This window comes from Procambarus clarkii, chromosome 8 (genome assembly GCF_040958095.1).
Source record: "Procambarus clarkii isolate CNS0578487 chromosome 8, FALCON_Pclarkii_2.0, whole genome shotgun sequence".
NCBI lineage: Eukaryota > Metazoa > Arthropoda > Malacostraca > Decapoda > Cambaridae > Procambarus > Procambarus clarkii.
In genome coordinates, this window is record NC_091157.1 from 41967274 (window position 1) to 41987967 (window position 20694).

Below are 20694 nucleotides of genomic sequence, written 5' to 3' on the forward strand. Positions count from 1 at the left end.
TGGCTAACCTTAATAACCTTGCGGACGACCTGGGAGACCCGCACCCTCGAGCAGGGAAGAAGGGAAACCGGATCAACCCAAAGCGCATCCACGGACATAGAAGCCGTGGTGAGCAAATAACAGCGGAAAGCCACAACCGGACACAAAACATGATGCACCCCCGGCCGAACCAACCAAGCATCAACAACCTAAAGGACCCTCCAGAACGCAGTAGTCTCATTCTTCGCCAGAAAAGGAGGAGAAGGCTGCAGACGAACAAAGCATCACCCCGACCAAAGAAGCAGAAACCTCTGCACAGCAGGAGAGCGTGAAGCTCACCCACCAGACTACCAGAGGCCAATGCCAACAGGAAAAAGAGCCTTCGAAAAACATTCCGGAACCGAAGGGGCCACGACAAAATGAGGAGAAGAAAGAAAAGAGAGCACTCTGTCCAATGACCAGGACAGCTCAGGCGGCGCATGAGCAGGCCAGAGGTGAAACAATGCCCAAGACAGCTTGCGAAACGGTGCAGACGTGACATCAATACCGAAAGCAAGCTGAAGCGACTCCATCAGCACCGCACGATACGCGGCGACAGTGTTGGGCATAAGACGACGGTCCTGGAACAACCAAGAGAGAAAGGACAACACCACCCTAACAGAAAGCGAAGTACAACGACGAAGACGTAAGAAGAACCGGAAGGACCGCCAGGAAACTTCATACTGCCGCCGAGACAAAGCCCGCAGGTGGGACACTAATAAGGAAGCCACCTGATCACCATAGAGATGATGATAAACTCGAGTAAAAAATACCATATACGAAGACTCAAGGAGAAGATCGAACTAGCAACATGACGTACCAGTCTGATCTGCTGGAAGAGGCGGAGCCACAGAAAAACCTCCGGGTTCGGACACCGAGCAAGCAGCGCCTGAAACCACAGCTGGGCCGGCCATCAAGGGGGCCAAGAGGACAACTCCAGTCCTGCTGAAAAGAGTCAACCCTGACGGCCTCACAGTCGGGAAAAGGCGACACATACAGGGGAAGGCGCTGCGACCACGCCGACTCGAAGAGGTCCACCTCGGGGGCATCCGAACGTCCGGCAAAGTCAACGGAAGGAGTCGGCGTCGACCGTCCATTCCGTGGAGAGGGGAACGAAACAAGACAGGCCATCGGCCAAGACGCTGGATAGACCCCGTACGTGAACTGCCAGAAGAGCCAACCCCCAAGAACTCAGCAGACGAGTCACCCAAAGCGACTCGACACCTCCCCTGGTTCAGACAATGAACCACCGGGAAGCAGTCCAAATGGAGCCGGATCGTCGACCCGCGGGCAACTCGAATCCTCTGAAGAGCAAACCACACCGCCGCAAACTCCGGCACAGTGCTGTGGGCTAGACGTTAGGACGGACCCCACCGACCCTGGCCAGCCTGGTGAGCACTGGCCAGAAAGCCCCAGCCGAGAGACGACTCGTCCGTGAACACATCGAGCAAGGGCTCAGGTAGGCGCCAAGGCACTGAGCCCCGAAAAACCCGAAGAGGAAGCCGGTAACGCAGCAACCGACGCAAAGCCCCCGGGGTCCGAACCCAGCGATCGCGAGTGAGGCGGAAGGGATGTCCCCGTAGGAACCACAACAGCCGACGAAGCCAAACCCGACCCAGCAGGTAGACCAGTATCGCGAAGTTCAAGCTCCCGCACAGACCCTCGAGCAACCGCCGGGTGACCCGGGAGCCCCCCAGAAACAGGCACAAGCAGGACCGCAGCTGCAGAAGAGACTCCGGACGAAGAGACAAGGAAGCAGTCCGAGAGTCCCACACAATGCCCAGCCAGGTCCGAACGTTGGAGGAAATCAGATGGGACTTCCTCCAGTTCACCAAGAACCCGAACCCGGTGAGCTGGGAAAGAACCAAATCCCTGGCTAGCAAGCAAGCCGACTGGCTGGGAGCCCAAACCAGCCAGTCGTCGAGGTAGGCCAACACCCGAACACCTAACAGACGCAGACGGGTCAACACGACCCACGTGAGGCGCGTGAAAACGCGAGGTGCCAGGTTTAAGCTGAATGAAAGACAATGAAAGCGGTAAGCACAAAGCCCCACAACAAAACTGAGCAGGTCCCTGAACCCTGGCTGAATCGAGACATGCCAATAAGCGTCCCGGAGGTCCAGGGACACCATCCAAGCGCCCATCTCCAACAGAAGCCGAACCTGGGACAGCGTGGTCATCCGAAAGGAGGGGCAATGAACCCAGGGGTTCAGACAGGACAAGTCCAGAATGAACCACAGGTCCATGCAGTCCCGTTTCGGGACGGGAAACAGATGGGAAACCCATCTGAGGGACGTTGTTGTTTCGACCACGCCCAAGCGAACCCACGCCAAGATGACCTGACAGAGCGCAGGGAAAGAAGCCTGCCCTGCCATCCCCAAACCCCCCGCAGGGGAAGGGGCCACCCAACGCCACCGGAGACCGTGCGAAACGACCTGAAACGCCCACAAATCGTGGGACCAGGCGTGAGCGAACAGCGCAAACCTTCCCCCCATTGCCCCGTCAATGGGGCGAACCACAAAAGGGCTGGCGCCCCTTACGAGACCCAGAACCTTGCACAGAGCGAACACCGCGCCGACCAGACGAAAGCGGGTCCGAAGGAGGAGCTGAACCCGAACCTGACACCAGTGGCCTAGAGAAGAACCCTGAGCCTTGGCACGACCTTTCCGGGAAGGCCCACCACGGGACCCCCGGAGAACCAGCATGTCCGACATAGGACGGCAAGAAGCCGAAGCAGCCTGAATAAACTGCGTAACGGCTGAAGCCTTAAACAAGAGAGGGCAAAAAGGGGAAAGACATCCTAAGAGCCAAGGCCCAAGCGGATTCCACAGAGGCGGCAAGCACCATCTGCCGACATATGAGCCGGGAGGCATAAAACAGAGCCACTGCATCCCGCAAGATCAGCGCAAAAAGCTTCAGCAAGGTTGCCGATGAGCGAGCCGCCGAGGTCAAGGCACCAGACCCAGGAACAGCCCCAAGCGCCCCCAAATCCTCCGTGAGTCAGTCAGAAGACAGCTCCAGTTGGGAAAAGAAGCGCAAGGCCGCAATCAAAAGGCCCCGAGCGCGCAAGTCCTCCGCCACCTGCGCCACCTTGAGGTGCTGAAGGTCGCCCTCCAGGAAAACCTGAAGCACTGTCGAAGCCTCCCGCCACTCAAGCGTGCGGAAACCGCAGAAGGAGTGCCAAGCCTCCTAGGCAAAGACAGGACAGTCCACCAGCCAGGACGACTCTGGAACCTTGTAATGGAGCCAGAAAGGGAATGAAGTCCCAAACCTGAAAGCCGAGGGATCCATTGACATCGACATCGATATCTGACATCGACCAGGAGAGGCACCCAGAAAGGTAAATGCCCCAAAACAAACCCCTATTCTGGTGGAAACGACGAAAATAGACAAATGAGTGGACAGAACTCATCAAATGAAAACGAGCAAACAAGCATGATGTTGCACAAGCGGCACCACATGTCAGCACAGCTCCCACCTCCCTGGGAGTGGGAAGGGGAAGCCCCAGACCCCTGTACCGGCGATCCACACCACAGTTCTGAGGCTGGATATTAAAACACGCGAAAACCGCCGACCAGAGGGAGGGACGGAGGGTTGCCAGGGAGCCTCTGGGATTCACCCAGAAAATGGCGTTTCATTACATTCAACGCTGGTTTTCTTGCGGGAGCCCACACAGCTCCCCGGAGCTACTTCACCAAAGACGAAAAAACCAGCGTTGAATGTAATGAAACGCCATTTTCTGGGTGAGTCCCGGAGGCTCCCCAGAGCTATCCATGGCTGATATGGATACCGTAACTATTTTGCATCAGTCGATGTGGGTGGCGTTCTAGGCCTACCGGGGACCAAGAGCCAGAACCTGGCCCCCTCAGAGAGGCACGGGGAGCAATGGCCCATAGAAATGCACATGTGATTTGGAGCATTCTATATCTGCCATCGACCGAGACAGGCACCCAGAAAGGTAAGCGCCACAAAACAAACCCCTATTCTGGTTAACAACAAAAATCGACAAACGAGTGGACAGAACTCCCCCAGGAAAACGAACGAACAAGCATGACGTCACGCGAGCTGCACCGCATGTCTGCGCAGCTCCCCCCTCCCCTGGAGGCGGAAGGGGGAGCCCTAGACCCCTGCGCCGGCGATCCCCGCCCCAGTTCTGAGGCTGGATATCATCAAAACCGCGAAAAAACCCCGCTGACCGGAGGGCGGGAGGGTGCCGGGGAGCCTCCGGGACTCACCCAGAAAATGGCGTTTCATTACATTCAACGCTGGTTTTCTGGGGGGAGCCCCTACGGCTCCCCGGAGCTACCTCACCAAAGACTACCTAAGAAAACAAGGGGACATACCCGGGAGGCGGTCGGTGAATCACTCCACAACACGAAGTCGAGACAACAACCCAGGGGATATCATTCGCCAGAAAAATGGAGAACGGCCGCAGACGAAGAAACCTATGATCACGACCATAGGAGCCAAAAACCACTGCGCCTGAGAAGAGCAAGAAGCTCTGCCACACAACCCCCCAGAGGCGAATGCCAACACAAAGAAAACCGAGGCAAAGCAAACCTGACCCCAAGGAGCCACAACCACCAAGGAGAAGAAAAACAGGAGAGCACCCTGTCCAAAAACCAGGACGACACAGGCAGTGCATAAGCCGGCCGGAGGCGCACCAACGAACGATACAACCTGCGAAACGGCGCAGAAGGAATATCGATACCGAAAGCTAGGTGCAGAAACCAAGGTGCCAGACCCAGGAACGGCCCCAAGCGCCTCTACATCCTCCGCAAGCCAAGCCTATGACAGCCCCAGGAGGGAAAAGAAAACGCAGGACCAAAACGAAAATGCCACAAGTGTGCAAGTCCACCTCCACAAGTGCAGCTGACAGGGAAGGAACTCGCATAAGGAGCCGCCCCGCACCAACAACCCGCAGAAGGGCAGGAGCGAAAAGACTCATTAGGAGGAGCAAAATCGCTCCCAGGAAAACAAGTAGCGCCGAGACAGTGTGAAGAGAAGAGATATTCACAAAAGAACAAAGAGGCCAACACCCAGAAGCTGCCAGGAAGAGGACCCACAAGCCCCAGAAAGGACCGAAGGGAAGCTCAACCGAATGACGACAGACGCACCAGAAAACGGGAAGGAGCAAAACCATCCCGAACCTTCGAGAACAAAAAGAAGCAAACACAAGTGGTTGACAAATGGAATGCATTAGGAAGTGATGTGGTGGAGGCTGACTCCATACACAGTTTCAAGTGTAGATATGATAGAGCCCAATAGGCTCAGGAATCTGTACACCTGTTGATTGACGGTTGAGAGGCGGGACCAAAGAGCCAGAGCTCAACCCCCGCAAACACAACTAGGTGAGTACAACTAGGTGAGTACAAAGGACAAAGGCCCCAAAACCCCGTCGCACCCGAGACCAAAAGTCATGCAGAAACCCCAAGAAGAGGGGGACATGACAGAAGAAGGCCCGTCCCGGAAAAAAGGGGCGAAGATCGTAGAAAAGCACCCACCGACAGGACGGAAACAACGAGCACAATGGACAAGGAAACCGAGCCCAGGGAGGGGCCGACGCCCACAAAGCACATGCGGAGAGGGGGAACGGAAAACCCCACACCACAAAACTGCAAGTCCCCCCCAGAGGGGTAGAAACACCCCGGCGAGGACCAATGGGACCTGAGGCCCCTCACGTGAGCCCCACCCCAGCCCCGGGAACCCACCCTGCAGGCCCCGAGGCCGAGCTGTCCCCTCAAAGCCCCAGCGTCAAGAAAAACCCCGGGGCAGCCGTGAAAAACACGAAGGAAGGGAGCCCACCAAGCTCTGGAACTTGAACCGAAACCGGAGGATAGGCGAGGGGCGAGACGAAGACCCCAAGCTCATCCCCAGCCAGCACAATGAGGCGAGGACAAGACAGTGAAACCAAGGAACATGGAAAAACCAGGCCCGGCACAGCAAGACCGGCAAGGAAGGAGAGCCCCAGAGGGAGCACGGAAGGGCCGAACATAACGCCACAACCAACCCCGACATGCAGCTGCAGTACCAAAACCGCAGCAAAACGTCACCACACTCCCCGACGAAGCGACAGAAGATAAATAAATCGTACACGAGTGGTACACAAGGGGACACAGGCGGAAACCGAGCACCCAACTGAGCCACAGGGACGGTAGAAGAAACGGGTGCAGTGTAACAGGCAATCAAAGGAACACATTAGGCAGCCCAACATGGGCTGACCCCATACACAGCCCCAAGAGCAGAGATGAGAGTGCCCAAGAAGCACAGAATCCGCCCGACAGGCAAACGACAGGGGAGAAGTGGAAACAAAGAGCCAGAACCCAACCTGCAAGCACAAGGAGGCGAACACAAAACCTCCGACACAGGAAAACTTACTACCAAACAGGCACCCCCACCGTTGCACTGCAGAACAAGGTGGAGGTGGGGCCCCGAACTCAAGCAAGGTTAGACAAGCATAGGAGAGGGGCAGGAGGAGTACAGGCAGGAACCGCCTCAGAAGGGACAAGAGGCCACCCGCAGACACCCGTGAACCGAGGAACGAATCAGGTGGAGAGAACAAGAGCTGCCCAGTATGGGCTAATAGCCCTGCAGTAGGCACCTCGGGTGATACGGTCCACGTTCTCAAGTACGTATGTACACCCATTCCTACTCCCAAAAACAAAAACAGCGTCAGGACGAAGGAGACGCCAAAACCGCACCAACTCACCTGCAGAACATAGGCCCTGAAGGGCCATGACGCAAGCGTTCGAGTCCGTATCCGCCGGAGGCGGCCAGTGCGCCCATGCTGGAGAGGAGGGGAGCAGCGAAGGAGGTTCCCCGCCCTAGAACGCAGGGAAAAACCTCATGATTTCCAAACAGCGGAACCCGAGAACACCCCCAAAGCAACGGGGCACGGATTGGATTAAGAAAAGAGCGAGAGGCAAAGCCCCCCCGAGAGAATTTGGAAGCAGAACAAGTGTGCACACCGCCCGGAACTAAAACAAACTCCCACGGCGCATGCGCAGGACGTGAAAGAAAGTAGCCCAACAAGGCGAGAAGTAGCCCAACCAGGCGCGAAGTAGCACAACCAGGCGCGAAGTAGCCCAACAAGGCGAGGAGCCCAACCGGCTACAAGGGAGCCCAAACGGCTACAAGGGAGCCCAAACGGCCACAAAGGAGCCCAAAAGGCCACAAAGGAGCCCAAACGGCCACAAAGGAGCTCAAACGACGACAAGGAGCCCAAACTGCTACAAGGAGCCCAAACTGCTACAAGGAGCCCAAACTGCTACAAGGAGCCCAACCTGTCCAGAACAGAAGGAACCAGTGTGGAGGCAAACTCCGGGACACGCAGGAGGAAGCCGCAAAGGCCAACCGCACCGCAGGCGAAATGATGCGGTTAGCCGAAAACCTCCTGAAGACGGAACCGAAGAAACCACAGGGACACGGAACCGAACCCGAGGAGCAGAACCCAAGCCCAAATCGTACGCAGAGGGGGGAAAGAAAACCCCACTCCTCGCAACAGTAAGCCCCGCTCAGAAGGACGGATATCCAGGCGGGGCGCAATGGAGCCCAAGGCCCCCAAGGCCGCTCCTACCCAACCCCAGGAGCCTCTGCACCAGGCCCCGGGGCCGAGTCGACCTCCAAAGCCCCGGCCTCACAAGAAAAAGCCGGGGCAGCCGAGAGAGCTGAAAGCGAAGGGGCCCACTGGTCAGACCCCGGAGCATCGGCCGGAGAAACAGACTCGAATGCCTCCGCAGCTACCCCGGACGGGGCAACCCCCGAAACTGCCCAAGTCTCAGAACCTCTAACCCCGCCCCGACCCCGAAGCCTGCAGATGCGTAGGGGCCGGAAGCAGGAGGGGGAAAAACAAGGGGGGCGTGGAAGGAACCAAGGCCGAAGCGACCAAAACCCCCCCAAGTCTGGGTCCCTACACAAGCGGGGCAGCATCGGGGCGTTCGGGGAAGCGACAAACCAGAGCGCATTGCAACATCCTACCCTGCAACGCGCGAGCTGCCTGCACCCACGGGAATTCATCAGCAGACTGGGTGAATGGAGTCACGAACAAGCAACAAAGCTCGCAGGACTCAAAGGTCGAATGTGTCACCGACCCAACAGGCAGCATGACGGAGGCAAAAACAAGGAGAGTCACCCTGAGACAAAGGGACAGAGCAACCCTCAACTCGCACAAAGCGAAAGGGGACGCAAGGGTCTCCACTATCGGACCCGAGAGCCCCCGGGGGGTTTCCCAGGGCCCCTAGACTGGGTCTGCTAAGGGTTATCCCAGGCAGGGCACTGCTAACTGGCACCCAAAACTACCAAGCAAACTGCTAAAGCTGAACCCGCGGGACGTGTCCACTCGCGAGGGCAAAGCAGGGGGGTGCCAACACACAAACGAACCTAATATAAGGGGGGGGAAACACAAGGCAGACCCCCCTACCAGGCAAAAACAAATATAAAAGAAAAACCACACAAGTGGACAACGTACCCAGAGGGAACAGAGCCGGCCGCTGTCATAGGTGAAAACTAGCTACGCAGTACCCTGCGCCCCACCAGTGCGATAACTACCACTTACCCCAAGGTAAACAAGGGAGTGAAACCCCCAAACCCTCGGGGCGGCCAAACGCCAAGCAGCGAAAAGCCAACAGAGGTAGACCCAAGGTGACTTGTGGAAGGCAACCCCAAGCCCCAAGGGCGGTACTTACAGGGCACTCAGGGAAGGAGACCCTAAGCACATGCAGCCCGAGTACCTGAGAATACTACTCCCAGCTCACACGACCACCGTAAGAGCGGCACTGCAAACAAGTCACAGCACTGAAACAAGACTGGAGCTGGAGCCACACGACCGTGCATTATCCCATCAGCCGAGGAACTGAGGCGGGGATCGCCGGCACGGGGGTCTGGGGCTCCCACTTCCCCCTCCCGGGGAGGGGGGAGCTGCGCAGACATGCGGCGCGGCTCGCGTGACGTCATGCTTGTTAGTTCGTTTTCCTGGGGGAGTTCTGTCCACTCGTTTGTCGATTTTTGTTGTTAACCAGAATAGGGGTTTGTTTTGTGGCGCTTACCTTTCTGGGTGCCTGTCCCGGTCGATGGCAGATATAGAATGCTCCAAATCACATGTGCATTTCTATGGGCCATTACTCCCCGTGCCTCTCTGAGGGGGCCAGGTTCTGGCTCGTGGTCCCCGGTAGGCCTAGAACTCCACCCACATCGACTGATGCAAAATAGTTAGGGTATCCATATCAGCCATGGATAGCTCCGGGGAGCCGTAGGGGCTCCCCCAGAAAAAAGGGGACTTACATGGGAGGCGGTCGGTGCTCACATTTCATCTCAAAGTCGAAACAATTGGCTGCAACTGCCGATCCAAGCAACACAGGCCCGACTAGACCCAGGAACATTCACGAGGTAGCGTGCAGCCAGGAACCTGTTCGACCCCCAAAAACCCCGGCACCCGAATATCAACCCAAGACATTTTACCAAAGACGGCAGCAAGAGCAGCAAACTTATGAACGTCATGGGCACGAGGATAGACCGCAGGCTGGCTGGACTTTATAACCCTGCGGATGACCTGAGAGACCCGTACCCGTGAACAGGGAAAAAGGGAAACCAGATCAACCCAAAGCGCATCCCGGACACAGAAGCCGTGGCGCGCAAATAACGGCGGCAAATAATAACATCAATAGCCCAAGGACCCCTCTGGAAAGCAGCAGTCTGATTCTTCACCAGAAAAGTAGGAGCCGGCTGCAACCCAACAAACCTATCACCACGACCAAAAGAGCAGAAACCCCTGCGCCGGAGAAGAGCATGAAGCTTTGCAACCCGACCCCCATAGGCCAATGCCAACAGGAAAAAAGAGCCTTAGAAAAACAATCCTGAATCGAAGGGGCTATAATAAACCGAGGAGAAGAGAGGTAGGACAGCACTCTGTCCAAAGACCAGGACGGCTCAGGCAGTGCATGAGCAGACCGGAGGTGAAACAACCCACGAGACAGCTTGCGAAACGGCGCAGAAGTGACATCTATACTGAATGAAAGCTGCAGCAGCTCTGCCAGCTCCACACGATACGAGGCGACAATATTGGGCATAAGATGACAGTCCTGGAACAACCACAAGAGAAAGGTCACCACCACCCTAACCAAAAGCGAAGTACAACAACGAAGAGTAAAAATGAAACAGAAGGACCGCCAGGAAACTTCATACTGCCGCCGAGATGAAGCCCGCAGGTGGGACATCATCAAGGAAGCCACCTGATCACTATATAGGTGGTGATAAACTCGGGTCAAAAATAACAAATGCGAAGACTCGAGAAGAAGAGCGAACCAGTCTCGTAACCAACCGAGCCAATCTGTTGAAAGAGGTGAGGCGTGGAAAACCTCCGGGTTCGGACACCGGGCAAGCAGCGCCTGAAACCACGACTGGGCCAGCCAGCACTGGGCCATGAGGACTTCTCGCGCCTGGTAAGTCTCCAGGCCCGATCCTCGATCAGGCCTTCTTTTTGTTACACACCCCCAGGAAGCAGCCTGTAGCAGCTGTCTAACTCCTAGGTACCTATTTACTGCTAGGTAACAGGGGCATCAGGGTGAAAGAAACATTTTGCCCATTTATCTCCACCTCCACCAGGGATCGAACCCGGAACCTGAAGACTACGAATCTGAAGTGCTGTCCACCCAGCTGTCAGGTGCCCTGACAAGTTCAGAATAAACCTCAGATCCGCACAGTGTCGTTTCGGCACTGGAAACATGCGGGAAACTCACCTGAGGGACAGGGTCGTTTCGAACACTCCCAAGCGCACCCACTCCAAGATAACCTGACAAAGCGCAGGGAAGACGCCTGTCCCAAACCCCCTTGAAGGGAAAGGAGTAGCCCAATGCTACCACAGGCCGGATGACACGACCGAAAACCCCCCACAAATTAAGCGCGAGCAAACAGAACGAGCCTCCCCCCCCATTGCCCCGTCAATGGGGCATTAGGCGCAAACAGCCTCAACAGTTACAGTAATATAGTAATAGTAAACAGAGACAGCTTCAAACAGCAAATACAGTAATATGAATTCAGAAAAGAAAGGAGAGAACATAAAACCTCTTTCCCTGGAGCAACAAACCCCTGCCCAGAGAGCACAAGAGCACAATCAGGGGCAAAAGAAGCTTAAGAGCTCCAAGAGGACTCCCCCCTGAGCCCCAAGAACCCTTGACAAAAGCCCCGGGGGCAAAGCCCTCATACACGCCCTCCACTCCTGAAGAAATAGCGAAGTCCAAGGGAAAGGCTTCCAAGAAGGGAGTCTGCTGGGGCATCCCAGAAGCCCCGGCGGAAAAACTGGCTCAACCACCTCCGCACCTGAATTGGAAGGGGCAATCCCCAAAGCCATCCGAGCTTCGTCCCGAGCTAAACCCCACCCTGACTCCAAAACCCTCTAATGTGTGGGAGCCGGAAGCAGGGAGGAAAGGAGCAGAGGGTGCGGATGGAAATAAGGCCAAAGCAGCCAACACCCCCAAGTCTGAGTCCCTAAAACACAAGCGGAGCAGCTTCGAGGCCTCCAACCGGGCAACCAACCAGACCCTTTTGCAAGAATGAGAATCGAGCATGTAATGCAGCCTGATCCCTGAGATCATTAGATAAGGGATAAGTAAATTCTTCAAGATCAAGCAGAAGAGCGATAATTATAAATTATTTATATTGTTATTATAATAATTGTTGTACTTAATAATTATCACTCTTCCTTCTGCTTGGTCTTGAGGAAGCCAGCCACGGGTGAAAGAGGGCTGCGACGATCTCTGTCTGGAACCTGTAGGTGCGGGACTAGGACGTCCACCTCCTGGGGCTCATGCAGCCCAGGCTCTGCTTCAGGAGGCTGGGGGTCATTCTTGCCATTGATGGGGTGGTTCTCTTCTGTCCCCGACCACGGTGGTCTCCAGGTTTGGAGTCCCTGTGCCTTCTTTCACCAACTTTGAGGTCAACTCCAGAGTTCACTCTTCCTGCGACGGCGTTGGAACCAATCGTATTGGCGTTTGCCTTTTCATTGGAGACTTTTGGCACCGTGGAGAGGGGGGTGGGGACTTGCTGCTTAGGTAACAGCTTCTCCTCTGTATCAACCTACCCTGGCTTTGCGCCCTGGAAAGGCCACTCCAGATTGACAACCAGAGCGTAACTCCATACTCTCCTGAGACTGATGGATGCCTACTACTAAACTGAAGCACGAAGTGGGGTACAAGTCCCACAAGACTCTGGGTTGATGGTGTCCCCAACCCAATAGGCAGCATGATGGAGTCAGTGCGAATGATTGTCTCCCTAAGGCAGGGGTGACGAACAACCTTCAACTTCGCACAGGGCGAGAGTAGACTTGGAAGAAGTATCCCATGGTACCACCAAGCCCACACAGGTTTTTCAGGGCCTGCAGGGTAAATCAGCCCTACAGGAAGCCCAGGCACTGGGGCCAGCTAAGCTGGTAGAACCCTGTTAGATAGCAGGCAAACTGACCACCAGTACCACCTGTGAGACCTCAGGGGCAACAAAGGAGAACTACCTACACAATCTAGACTAGTTTAATAAGAGCTAGGCACACCTCCTCCGTCCACAAAAGGCAAAAATGCCAGAAAAGAAAAACCAAAACCCCCGAAGACACACAACATCAGCCACTGCATTGAAGTAAAGGGAGCTGCACCAGCCGCAGTGCCCCCCCCCCCCTTCCCAGCCAATAACACTCCCCTACCCCGGGGCAAGACAGTAAGCCCCATACCCCCGATGTACCCAATGGGCACGTCAGGGGTACTCCAAGGGCGAAGACAACGACAAGCGATGAAGTGCGCAAATAAGAAATGATTCCCGAACGTCCCAGGGAAGATAATCCTGACACGTAAGGGCAGTACTATGAAGCACCTAGGGAAGATCACCCTAGGCGCATGCAGCTTCTGTACACTAAGACACCTGGCCACCACACCACGCACATAGCTGGAACAGCCACACAGGGCAAAAATCCAGAACAAAAACTTAAGGCCAGAGGTGACTGATCTGACCACCAGCACCGGCTTCTTCCCCCCACCAGGGGGGGGGGTAGCACTAATGAGCGTGAGTGCTAGTTGGATGAAGTGTTGCTTGTTTGTTTTCTTTCTGGGGGAGTTCTTTTGCTATGTTCGGATATAGGTCGGAAATTTCACCAAATTGTGGTCTGCTTTGTTTCACATATCTTTCTGAGTCCCTTCCCCAAAAAATGACAAACTATGACATACTTTAAATTTAAGGTGCTCGTAGGCCATTGCTCCCTGTGCCTCTCTGAGGGGGCCAGGTTCTGGCTTGTGGTCCTCAGAAGACAAAAGGACTCCTGTGACTGATGACCCTAAACTAATATTGCACATATCAGTTCAGATAGCTTTAGGGAGCCGACAGGACTCCCCACAGAAAATTGGTTTTGTGATAATTTTTGGTGGTCTGCAAACATCCACAATTTATAACATTGCATGTATGGAAATTTTTGTTCATTGTTACAAACAAATGCTTCACAAACACATTTTCAAAGCGTAATTCATTTGTAGTAGGAGGACTACCTGTATGGGAAATTACCATAAGTCTACATCTTAAACTTTTTACTTAAACATGGCAAAATACTGAGGAGGAAACACTGCATGCATACCTTACTACAGGTGGGCTGCATGTATAGGGGATGGGAGACATTGGTAATGTCTACTTGTGATGCTCCCACTCCCACAGCAGTGTATGAACCCCTCGTGAATGGCTGTGACCACCAAGTTGTGCTAGAAACATAAAATAGTTGTCAAGAAATAATTAAATTAATGAGGCATTTTACAGATATTCTTGCTTAGGTACATCTTCTTTCAGGAAGTGCATAATATACAGTACACTGGTTTAAATAGAAAATAAACAATAAAAAAATAGCGTTAAATGTAATGAAATGCCAATTTCTGGGTGAGCCCCGGTGGCTCCCTGTAGCTAACATATCCAATGCGCGTACTGCCTAATAGATGCCATCAGTCGCGGAGTTCTCTGGCATACCGGGGACCATGAGCAAGAATCTGGCTCCACTCTCAAAGGCGCAAGGAGCAGTGGCAACTATTTTGTATATGGCACCACCAGGGAAAGCACCCAGAAAGTGCAGACCACAGTTGGCTAATTTCTATACCGACAGACTCAAAAACGACCACAGAACTTCCCCAAATTAAATAAACAACTGAAAATGTTTTGATCCAGTTCACACTCATTTACCCCCTTCCTCATTTGAGGAACGAGCTTGATGGGCAGTTTTCAGCTTCCAGGCCACAAGCCGGTCAGTTTGACGAATGATGTGAAGCACCCGACTTCCTGGGAAGGAAGGGCATCAGGGAGCCACCAGGGCTCACCCAGAAATTGGCATTTCATTACATTCAATGTTGATTTTCCGTGGGGAACCCCTAGTGGTTCCCTTTAGCTATCTGCCCATGGAGAAAAGAGGGACATGCCAGGAAGGAGGGAGCACTGCAGATAACAGAACAAGGAAGACACAGCTGGCACAGAAAGCCGACCGAGAGCCACACAGGGATGCTGAAGTCCAGGAACAAGAACCCCAAAATCTGGCTGCCAAGACCATGGTCGACCACCAAGAACCCCTGCACCCAAACACCAAACCAGGACATCTCTCAGCAAAGAGAAGCCTAGAAGGCAGACCACAGGTCAGAAGAACAGAAGAACACAGCAGACAGCCTGAGAAAGACAAGTCTTGGAACAGGGAACCAAAGAGACTGGAGAAACCCCTCAAGGCAATCCACAAACACTAAAGAAAAAGCACGAAGACAATGAGGAAAAGTCACCACAAGACAGAAAACAGGATACAACCTTGGCCAGAACAACAAAACAACAAGAACAGAGGGACCCCTTCGCAATCCAAATAGCCCCACAGAGCCAAAAAGAAGCAGCAGGCCGGAGACAAACAAACTGACTGCTTGGACCAATAGACCAATAGAACTAAACCACTGGCACTGAAGGAGAGCATGAAGCACCCCCACATATTAGCAGGAAGCCAAGTAGACCTAGAAAAGAGCCTAAAAAAAAAGAAAACCAGACTTAAGGGGAGACAGGAAAATAAGCGGAAGAAAGAAAAGGAGAGCACCTGGTCCAGAGACCAGACTGACCCCAGCAGCTCAAGAATAGGCCAGAGGGGAAACATAGCATGAAACAATTTGCAAAATAGAGCCAAGACAGTGTACACAAGCTGCAGAAGCTCCACCAACACCACACAATTAGAGGCAACAGTAACAACAGATGTTGACCAAAAAATAACCAACGAAAAGAAGTGGTGGAACAACTGCCAAGAACCACATACTGATGCCTTGATGATCTCTGCAGGTGGGACACCTAGTAAGCGCCAGAGTGACACAGGCAGAACAATACTCATGTCAGAAAGATCAGTTGCGAAGAATGAAGGAGAAGGATGACCCAGTGGTGCATGACTGACCGACCCTCTGGAAGAGGCAGAGCCACAGAAGGACAGATGGATTCAAGCTCTGCACAAGCAGTGCACAAACCAAGGCCAGGCCAGCCAGCCAGCCAGCCAGGAGGACCTTCCCTAAGAAGGACTCCAACCTCACCAGGACCAAGAGCAACAGCCGGACTAGGGAACATAAGTACAAAAACCTCCAGCTCATCCAGACAAACCAGAAAGTGTTTTCCACAAGAGCTTTGCAGTCGGGGAATGGCACTACATAAAGGGAAGATACCAGGTCAAACCGACATGAAAGGATCCACATCCAGGTGCCCGAATGCCTCGAACAACCAGAGGAAGTGACATCAATGGTCCACCCAGTGGAAATGGAATGGAACCGGAGCAACCACTGGATGAAAGCTGAGGCAACAGTGAACAGTTGAGCGCCGGTGGAAGAAGGCGTCAGGGTACCAAACCCCAAAATGGAAAGCTGCTGATGCAGCAACCGACGAAGGGCAAGTGGAGTCCAGGCCCAGCAGTCACAAGAGCAGTGAAAGGGAGAGCCCCAGAGGAACCAGAAGCCTCCAAAGCCACACCCTACCCAAGGGGCAAACCAGTAGGGCAAAAGGGAGCCACAAAAGCAACTGCCAAGTCTCCCCATGCCAGCTAAACCCCAACAGTTGGCGGTGCAATAGCCGGGACAAGGCTGATTGAGGCAGGGACAGCGACACCGACCGAGAGTCCAAGACAAGGCCCAACCAGGTCTAAATCCGATCCAGAACCAACTGGAACTTTCTTTAAACCACCAGGAATACGAACCTGTTGAGTTGAAAAAAGAGCCATATCAATGGCGAGCAGACACATGGACTGGCTGGGAGCCCAAACCAGCTAGTCGTTGAAGTAAGCCAAAATCCGAACACCCAAAAACATAAATGAATATCTTAATACTGTATATAAATGCCACTGCTCCCTGTGCCTCTGTGAGGGGGGGGGGGGAACAGATTCTGGCTCTTGATATCCTGCAGGCCACAGAACTCGGCGACTGATGGCACCTAGTAGTACACCATATTATCAGAGATAGTAGCTTCAGGGAACCACAAGCCACAAACCCCAGAAATTAGCAATCATGAGAACATATAGAACTGCATAAACATTCTTCTATATAACAAACCACAGTTAACTTACTTGATACATCTCTTAGGTTTTGGTATGAATGGATCATTCAGAAACTGACGAAGGATTTCTGTACACTTTTCCGACACAACATCAAATGGTAGTGTCTCCATATACTTGGCTTCGTCTCCTGAGATCCATGCCAGGAGAAGTGTTTCAGTTACCTTCGTAAAAGAGTAAATCTTTTTAAACCAACGCTCACTCACTGGTTCTTTGTGGTCTATTGGGTCCCATAAACATAGTACTTCTGATAGACCAGGATTTAAAAATGGTCTTTCATATTCTAAATATATTTTGTCCACTACACCAAAACATAATCTGTTAATAGAATCTAACTTATAATCTGGTAGTGGAGGATCAAATAGTGTCTTTCCACTTTCCTTTAACACTCCCAATGGAATAGTACATATCACATGATCAGCATAAAATTTCTTGCCATTTTTACAAATCACTTCCACCTTAGGGCGAATTTTCCTGGATGGCGAGGTAACTACAGAAGCATGTCCACTCCTGCATCCAGGAAGGTGAACCTCAGAGTTCACTAAGGATTTGTTTGTAAGATCTTCTCCCAATCCAGAATCTGTGGTGTTAAACCCCTCCAACCCTGCTCTCCATCTGATGGACATTACTGGATGCCCTTTCAAGAGATGCCCATCAGGGATATCTTTAGTAAGTGGACCAAGAATACTGCTGTAACCTCCTGGCAAAATAATATTACCTCCTGGGAGTTCTGTATAACTACCAATTTCCATTAAATCAATTTCATCCATCGAATCGCACCCACTGATACAAGTCTCACGGGTGAGGAGATAGTTAAATATAAGATTTCTAATGTGTCTTTCATGCTCTGGAAACTGTTCCAGATATATGGATATCTCCAGTTTAAGATGAGCCCCCACACTTTCAACACCATCAGGGGGGAGATACTTGCACAAGAAATACTCTTCACACCGCTTGAAGAACCAGAAGTATGCATCGTAAATCTCCTGAAAAAGCATAATAAATAAATGAGGACTCACTCTTATACAATTTTGGTAAACTATCTGGTAAGGTTATAACAAGTTATGGATAAACAAATTTATTAGTGCTTCAATTTGAAATGTTCATTATATTAAAATAAACAAAGACAAAACCAAAATCTGCGGTGTCTCCATATATTGAAGAAAGATGGGAAATCCTGTGTTGAATGTAAAGAAATGCCTTTTTCTGGTGGGTCCCTTGGTAACTTCCCAAGATACCCACCTGGCTATCTGACATATTTAAGTACCGCACCAGCCACCTCTCCACCACTACCTTCGTGCCACGATTCTGCCTCGGTGGATGCTTAGTGGGTTGATCCTCTTACCTTGGCCCCCCTGTTAAAAGGCTTATCTTTCTCAGGTCATTCAGTGTTATTAAGTCTTCCCTTGCACACACAATGTTAGGAAATACTGTATGCTGCTCTCTCAGCTGTGTTTGCAAACATGTCCTGGGCAGATATTTGGAAGTGGACTTTTGGATGTTGAATAGGATTCTGGCAGCCCAGTATACAGTATTGTCAATGTGCCCAGGGCCCGGTACCCTTGTGAGGCTTTAAATTGTGCTCTTCACCCAGGAGTCTCACCTTCATATTAGTTCCTGCTGTGCTTCCCCCTTCCTGGTAAGTGTCCTTTTGCTTTCATTCTTTGTGTAGTTAACTTCAGGGAGCCACAAGTGGATCCCTTCAGGAAACCAGCATTGAATGTAACGAAATGTCACTCTCTGGGCGAGCCCCAGTGGCTTCCTGACACCCTCACGATATGAACCTTTAACACTTTGGCGTACCCAGCGCACCACCCCTCAACTGTGCGATTTGGGTCCCAGCGTTTCATGGGAGCGCGCGTTAGTTCTGAAAAGTGTATACTCTCTTCAACTTTGTCACCTCAATTCTCGTCCTACGAGATTAAATTTGGTATCATTGTGTTCGCAATAGAATTCTCTACAGCACTAAATGCATATAAACTCCAAAAGCCCAGCTAATTACCCGCAGCAAACAGAGAAAGTGCGAACGAGTTACCCAGGAGCGCGCAAAAGCGATAAATTGTGTTCACTCTTTTCACTCTGGTCACCTCAATTTTCATCCTAGGTCTTTCATTTTGGTATCAATGGGTTCGCAATAAAATTCTCTAGAGGAATATTAGCATATAAAATAAAAAACCTGGTCACGCTCCACCCGCTGACGAGTTGAAGACGGGCCACGCCTTAACCGCGTGTAAGCGCCCAGACGCCTTCCAGCTACACTCCCAATTCCTGCCCACAAATGTTTAGTATTTAGTATTTTAGTATATTTAGTATTATAGTTTAGTATTTTTTGTGTAGTAGCTGTACATCACATAAGCATTGTAGATAGCCATTTGCACAAAATAGAAGGTCATTTTCTACATCCATTTGTGAGTTTTCCTTATGAAGTGATAATATTTGATCATTTGGTCAAAGTGATCAACATCTTTCATGTTTGTATTGTAGTCACAGATTGCATTCGGCTTGTTGACAGTTACCAAACAGTCCCCAAAAAATTGGATAAAAACCTGATTTTTGGCGATTATTTTAGTGAACGATGCAGCATTGTGTCATGCCCGTGATTACCGACAGTAAACGAATGACGCAGCATTGCGTCATGCCCAGGCGAAAGTGTTAAGATGTTATGGTGAGTGTGATAATCTCATAACCAGTGATCCAAGGTCAGTCTAGCACCACACATTTTGAACCAAGTTGTATGTACAGTGACACTTCGACTTACGATTGCCCCTACAGTACTTATAAATTTTTTGAGTTACAACGTAAATTTTGTCAGAAAATGCGACTCGACTTACGACCGTGTCATTGGCTAACGATCTTCGTTGATACGTGTTCAGATCAGCCGAATGCATGGATCCTGGTGGCACGGATTGACCTGCCTCAGTTTACCTGAGCCGCCTGCTTAGTGACGATCGGCTTGTAAGAAATTCCATTATTTTGGTGCTTTTTGGTTTTTTGGAACATAAAACTATTTATTATATATCATGCAATGAGTCCCAAGAAAGTCAGTGATAAGGTTCAACATCAGAAAACACATGTGAGGATGACCATAGAGGTAAAACAAGAGATCATTCGTAAACATGAAGATGGTGTGCGATTGTTGAACTAGCTAGGCACTACAACAAATCTAAGTCTATGATATCTACCATACTTGCTAAGAAAAAGGACATTATGAGTGCTAAAGTGGCAAAAGGCGTAACAATAATCAAGAAACATAGAACACAAACAATTGAGGATGCAGTTATTATTAATTTGGATACACAGCAAGGAGTTAGCAGGTGATAGCATTTCAGAGGCCATCATTTGTGAAAAAGCAAATTCAAAACTGAAAATGGATGGATGGTGGAGGAGGATTGGATGGATGGTGGAGGAGGACTGGATGGATGGTGGAGGAGGACTGGATGGATGGTGGAGGAGGACTGGATGGATGGTGGAGGAGGATTGGATGGATGGTGGAGGAGGACTGGATGGATGGTGGAGGAGGATTGGATGGATGGTGGAGGAGGACTGGATGGATGGTGGAGGAGGATTGGATGGATGGTGGAGGAGGACTGGATGGATGGTGGAGGAGGATTGGATGGATGGTGGAGGAGGACTGGATGGATGATGGAGGAGGATTTGATGGATGGTGGAGGAGGACTGGATGGATGGTGGAGGAAGATTGTATGGATGGTGGAGGAGGACTGGATGGATGGTGGAGGAGGATTGGATGGATGGTGGAGGAGGACTGGATGGATGGTGGAGGAGGATTGGATGGATGGTGGAGGAGGACTGGATGGATGGATGGTGGAGGAGGATTGGATGGATGGTGGAGGAGGACTGGATGGATGGTGGAGGAGGATTGGATGGATGGTGGAGGAGGACTGGATGGATGGTGGAGGAGGATTGGATGGATGGTGGAGGAGGACTGGATGGATGGTGGAGGAGGAGTGGATGGATGGTGGAGGAGGACTGGATGGATGGTGGAGGAGGACTGGATGGAAGGTGGAGGAGGATTGGATGGATGGTGGAGGAGGATTGGATGGATGGTGGAGGAGGATCGGATGGAAGGTGGAGGAGGATTGGATGGAAGGTGGAGGAGG

General features: G+C 51.9%; 1 protein-coding gene across 2 annotated transcripts in view; it reads right to left on the minus strand.

Annotated features, from left to right (window-relative positions):
• Positions 1 to 20694, minus strand: part of LOC123759717 (peroxisomal N(1)-acetyl-spermine/spermidine oxidase) — a 60747-nt gene that overhangs the window by 24094 nt on the left and 15959 nt on the right. For both annotated transcript variants that reach the window (XM_045744972.2, XM_069317658.1), the window contains exons 3-4: positions 16589 to 17562; positions 13622 to 13742 (exon numbers count right to left, since the gene is read on the minus strand). In XM_045744972.2, coding sequence (XP_045600928.1) covers positions 13622 to 13742; positions 16589 to 17562 — 1095 coding nt within the window. The remainder of the gene's footprint in view (positions 1 to 13621; positions 13743 to 16588; positions 17563 to 20694) is intronic.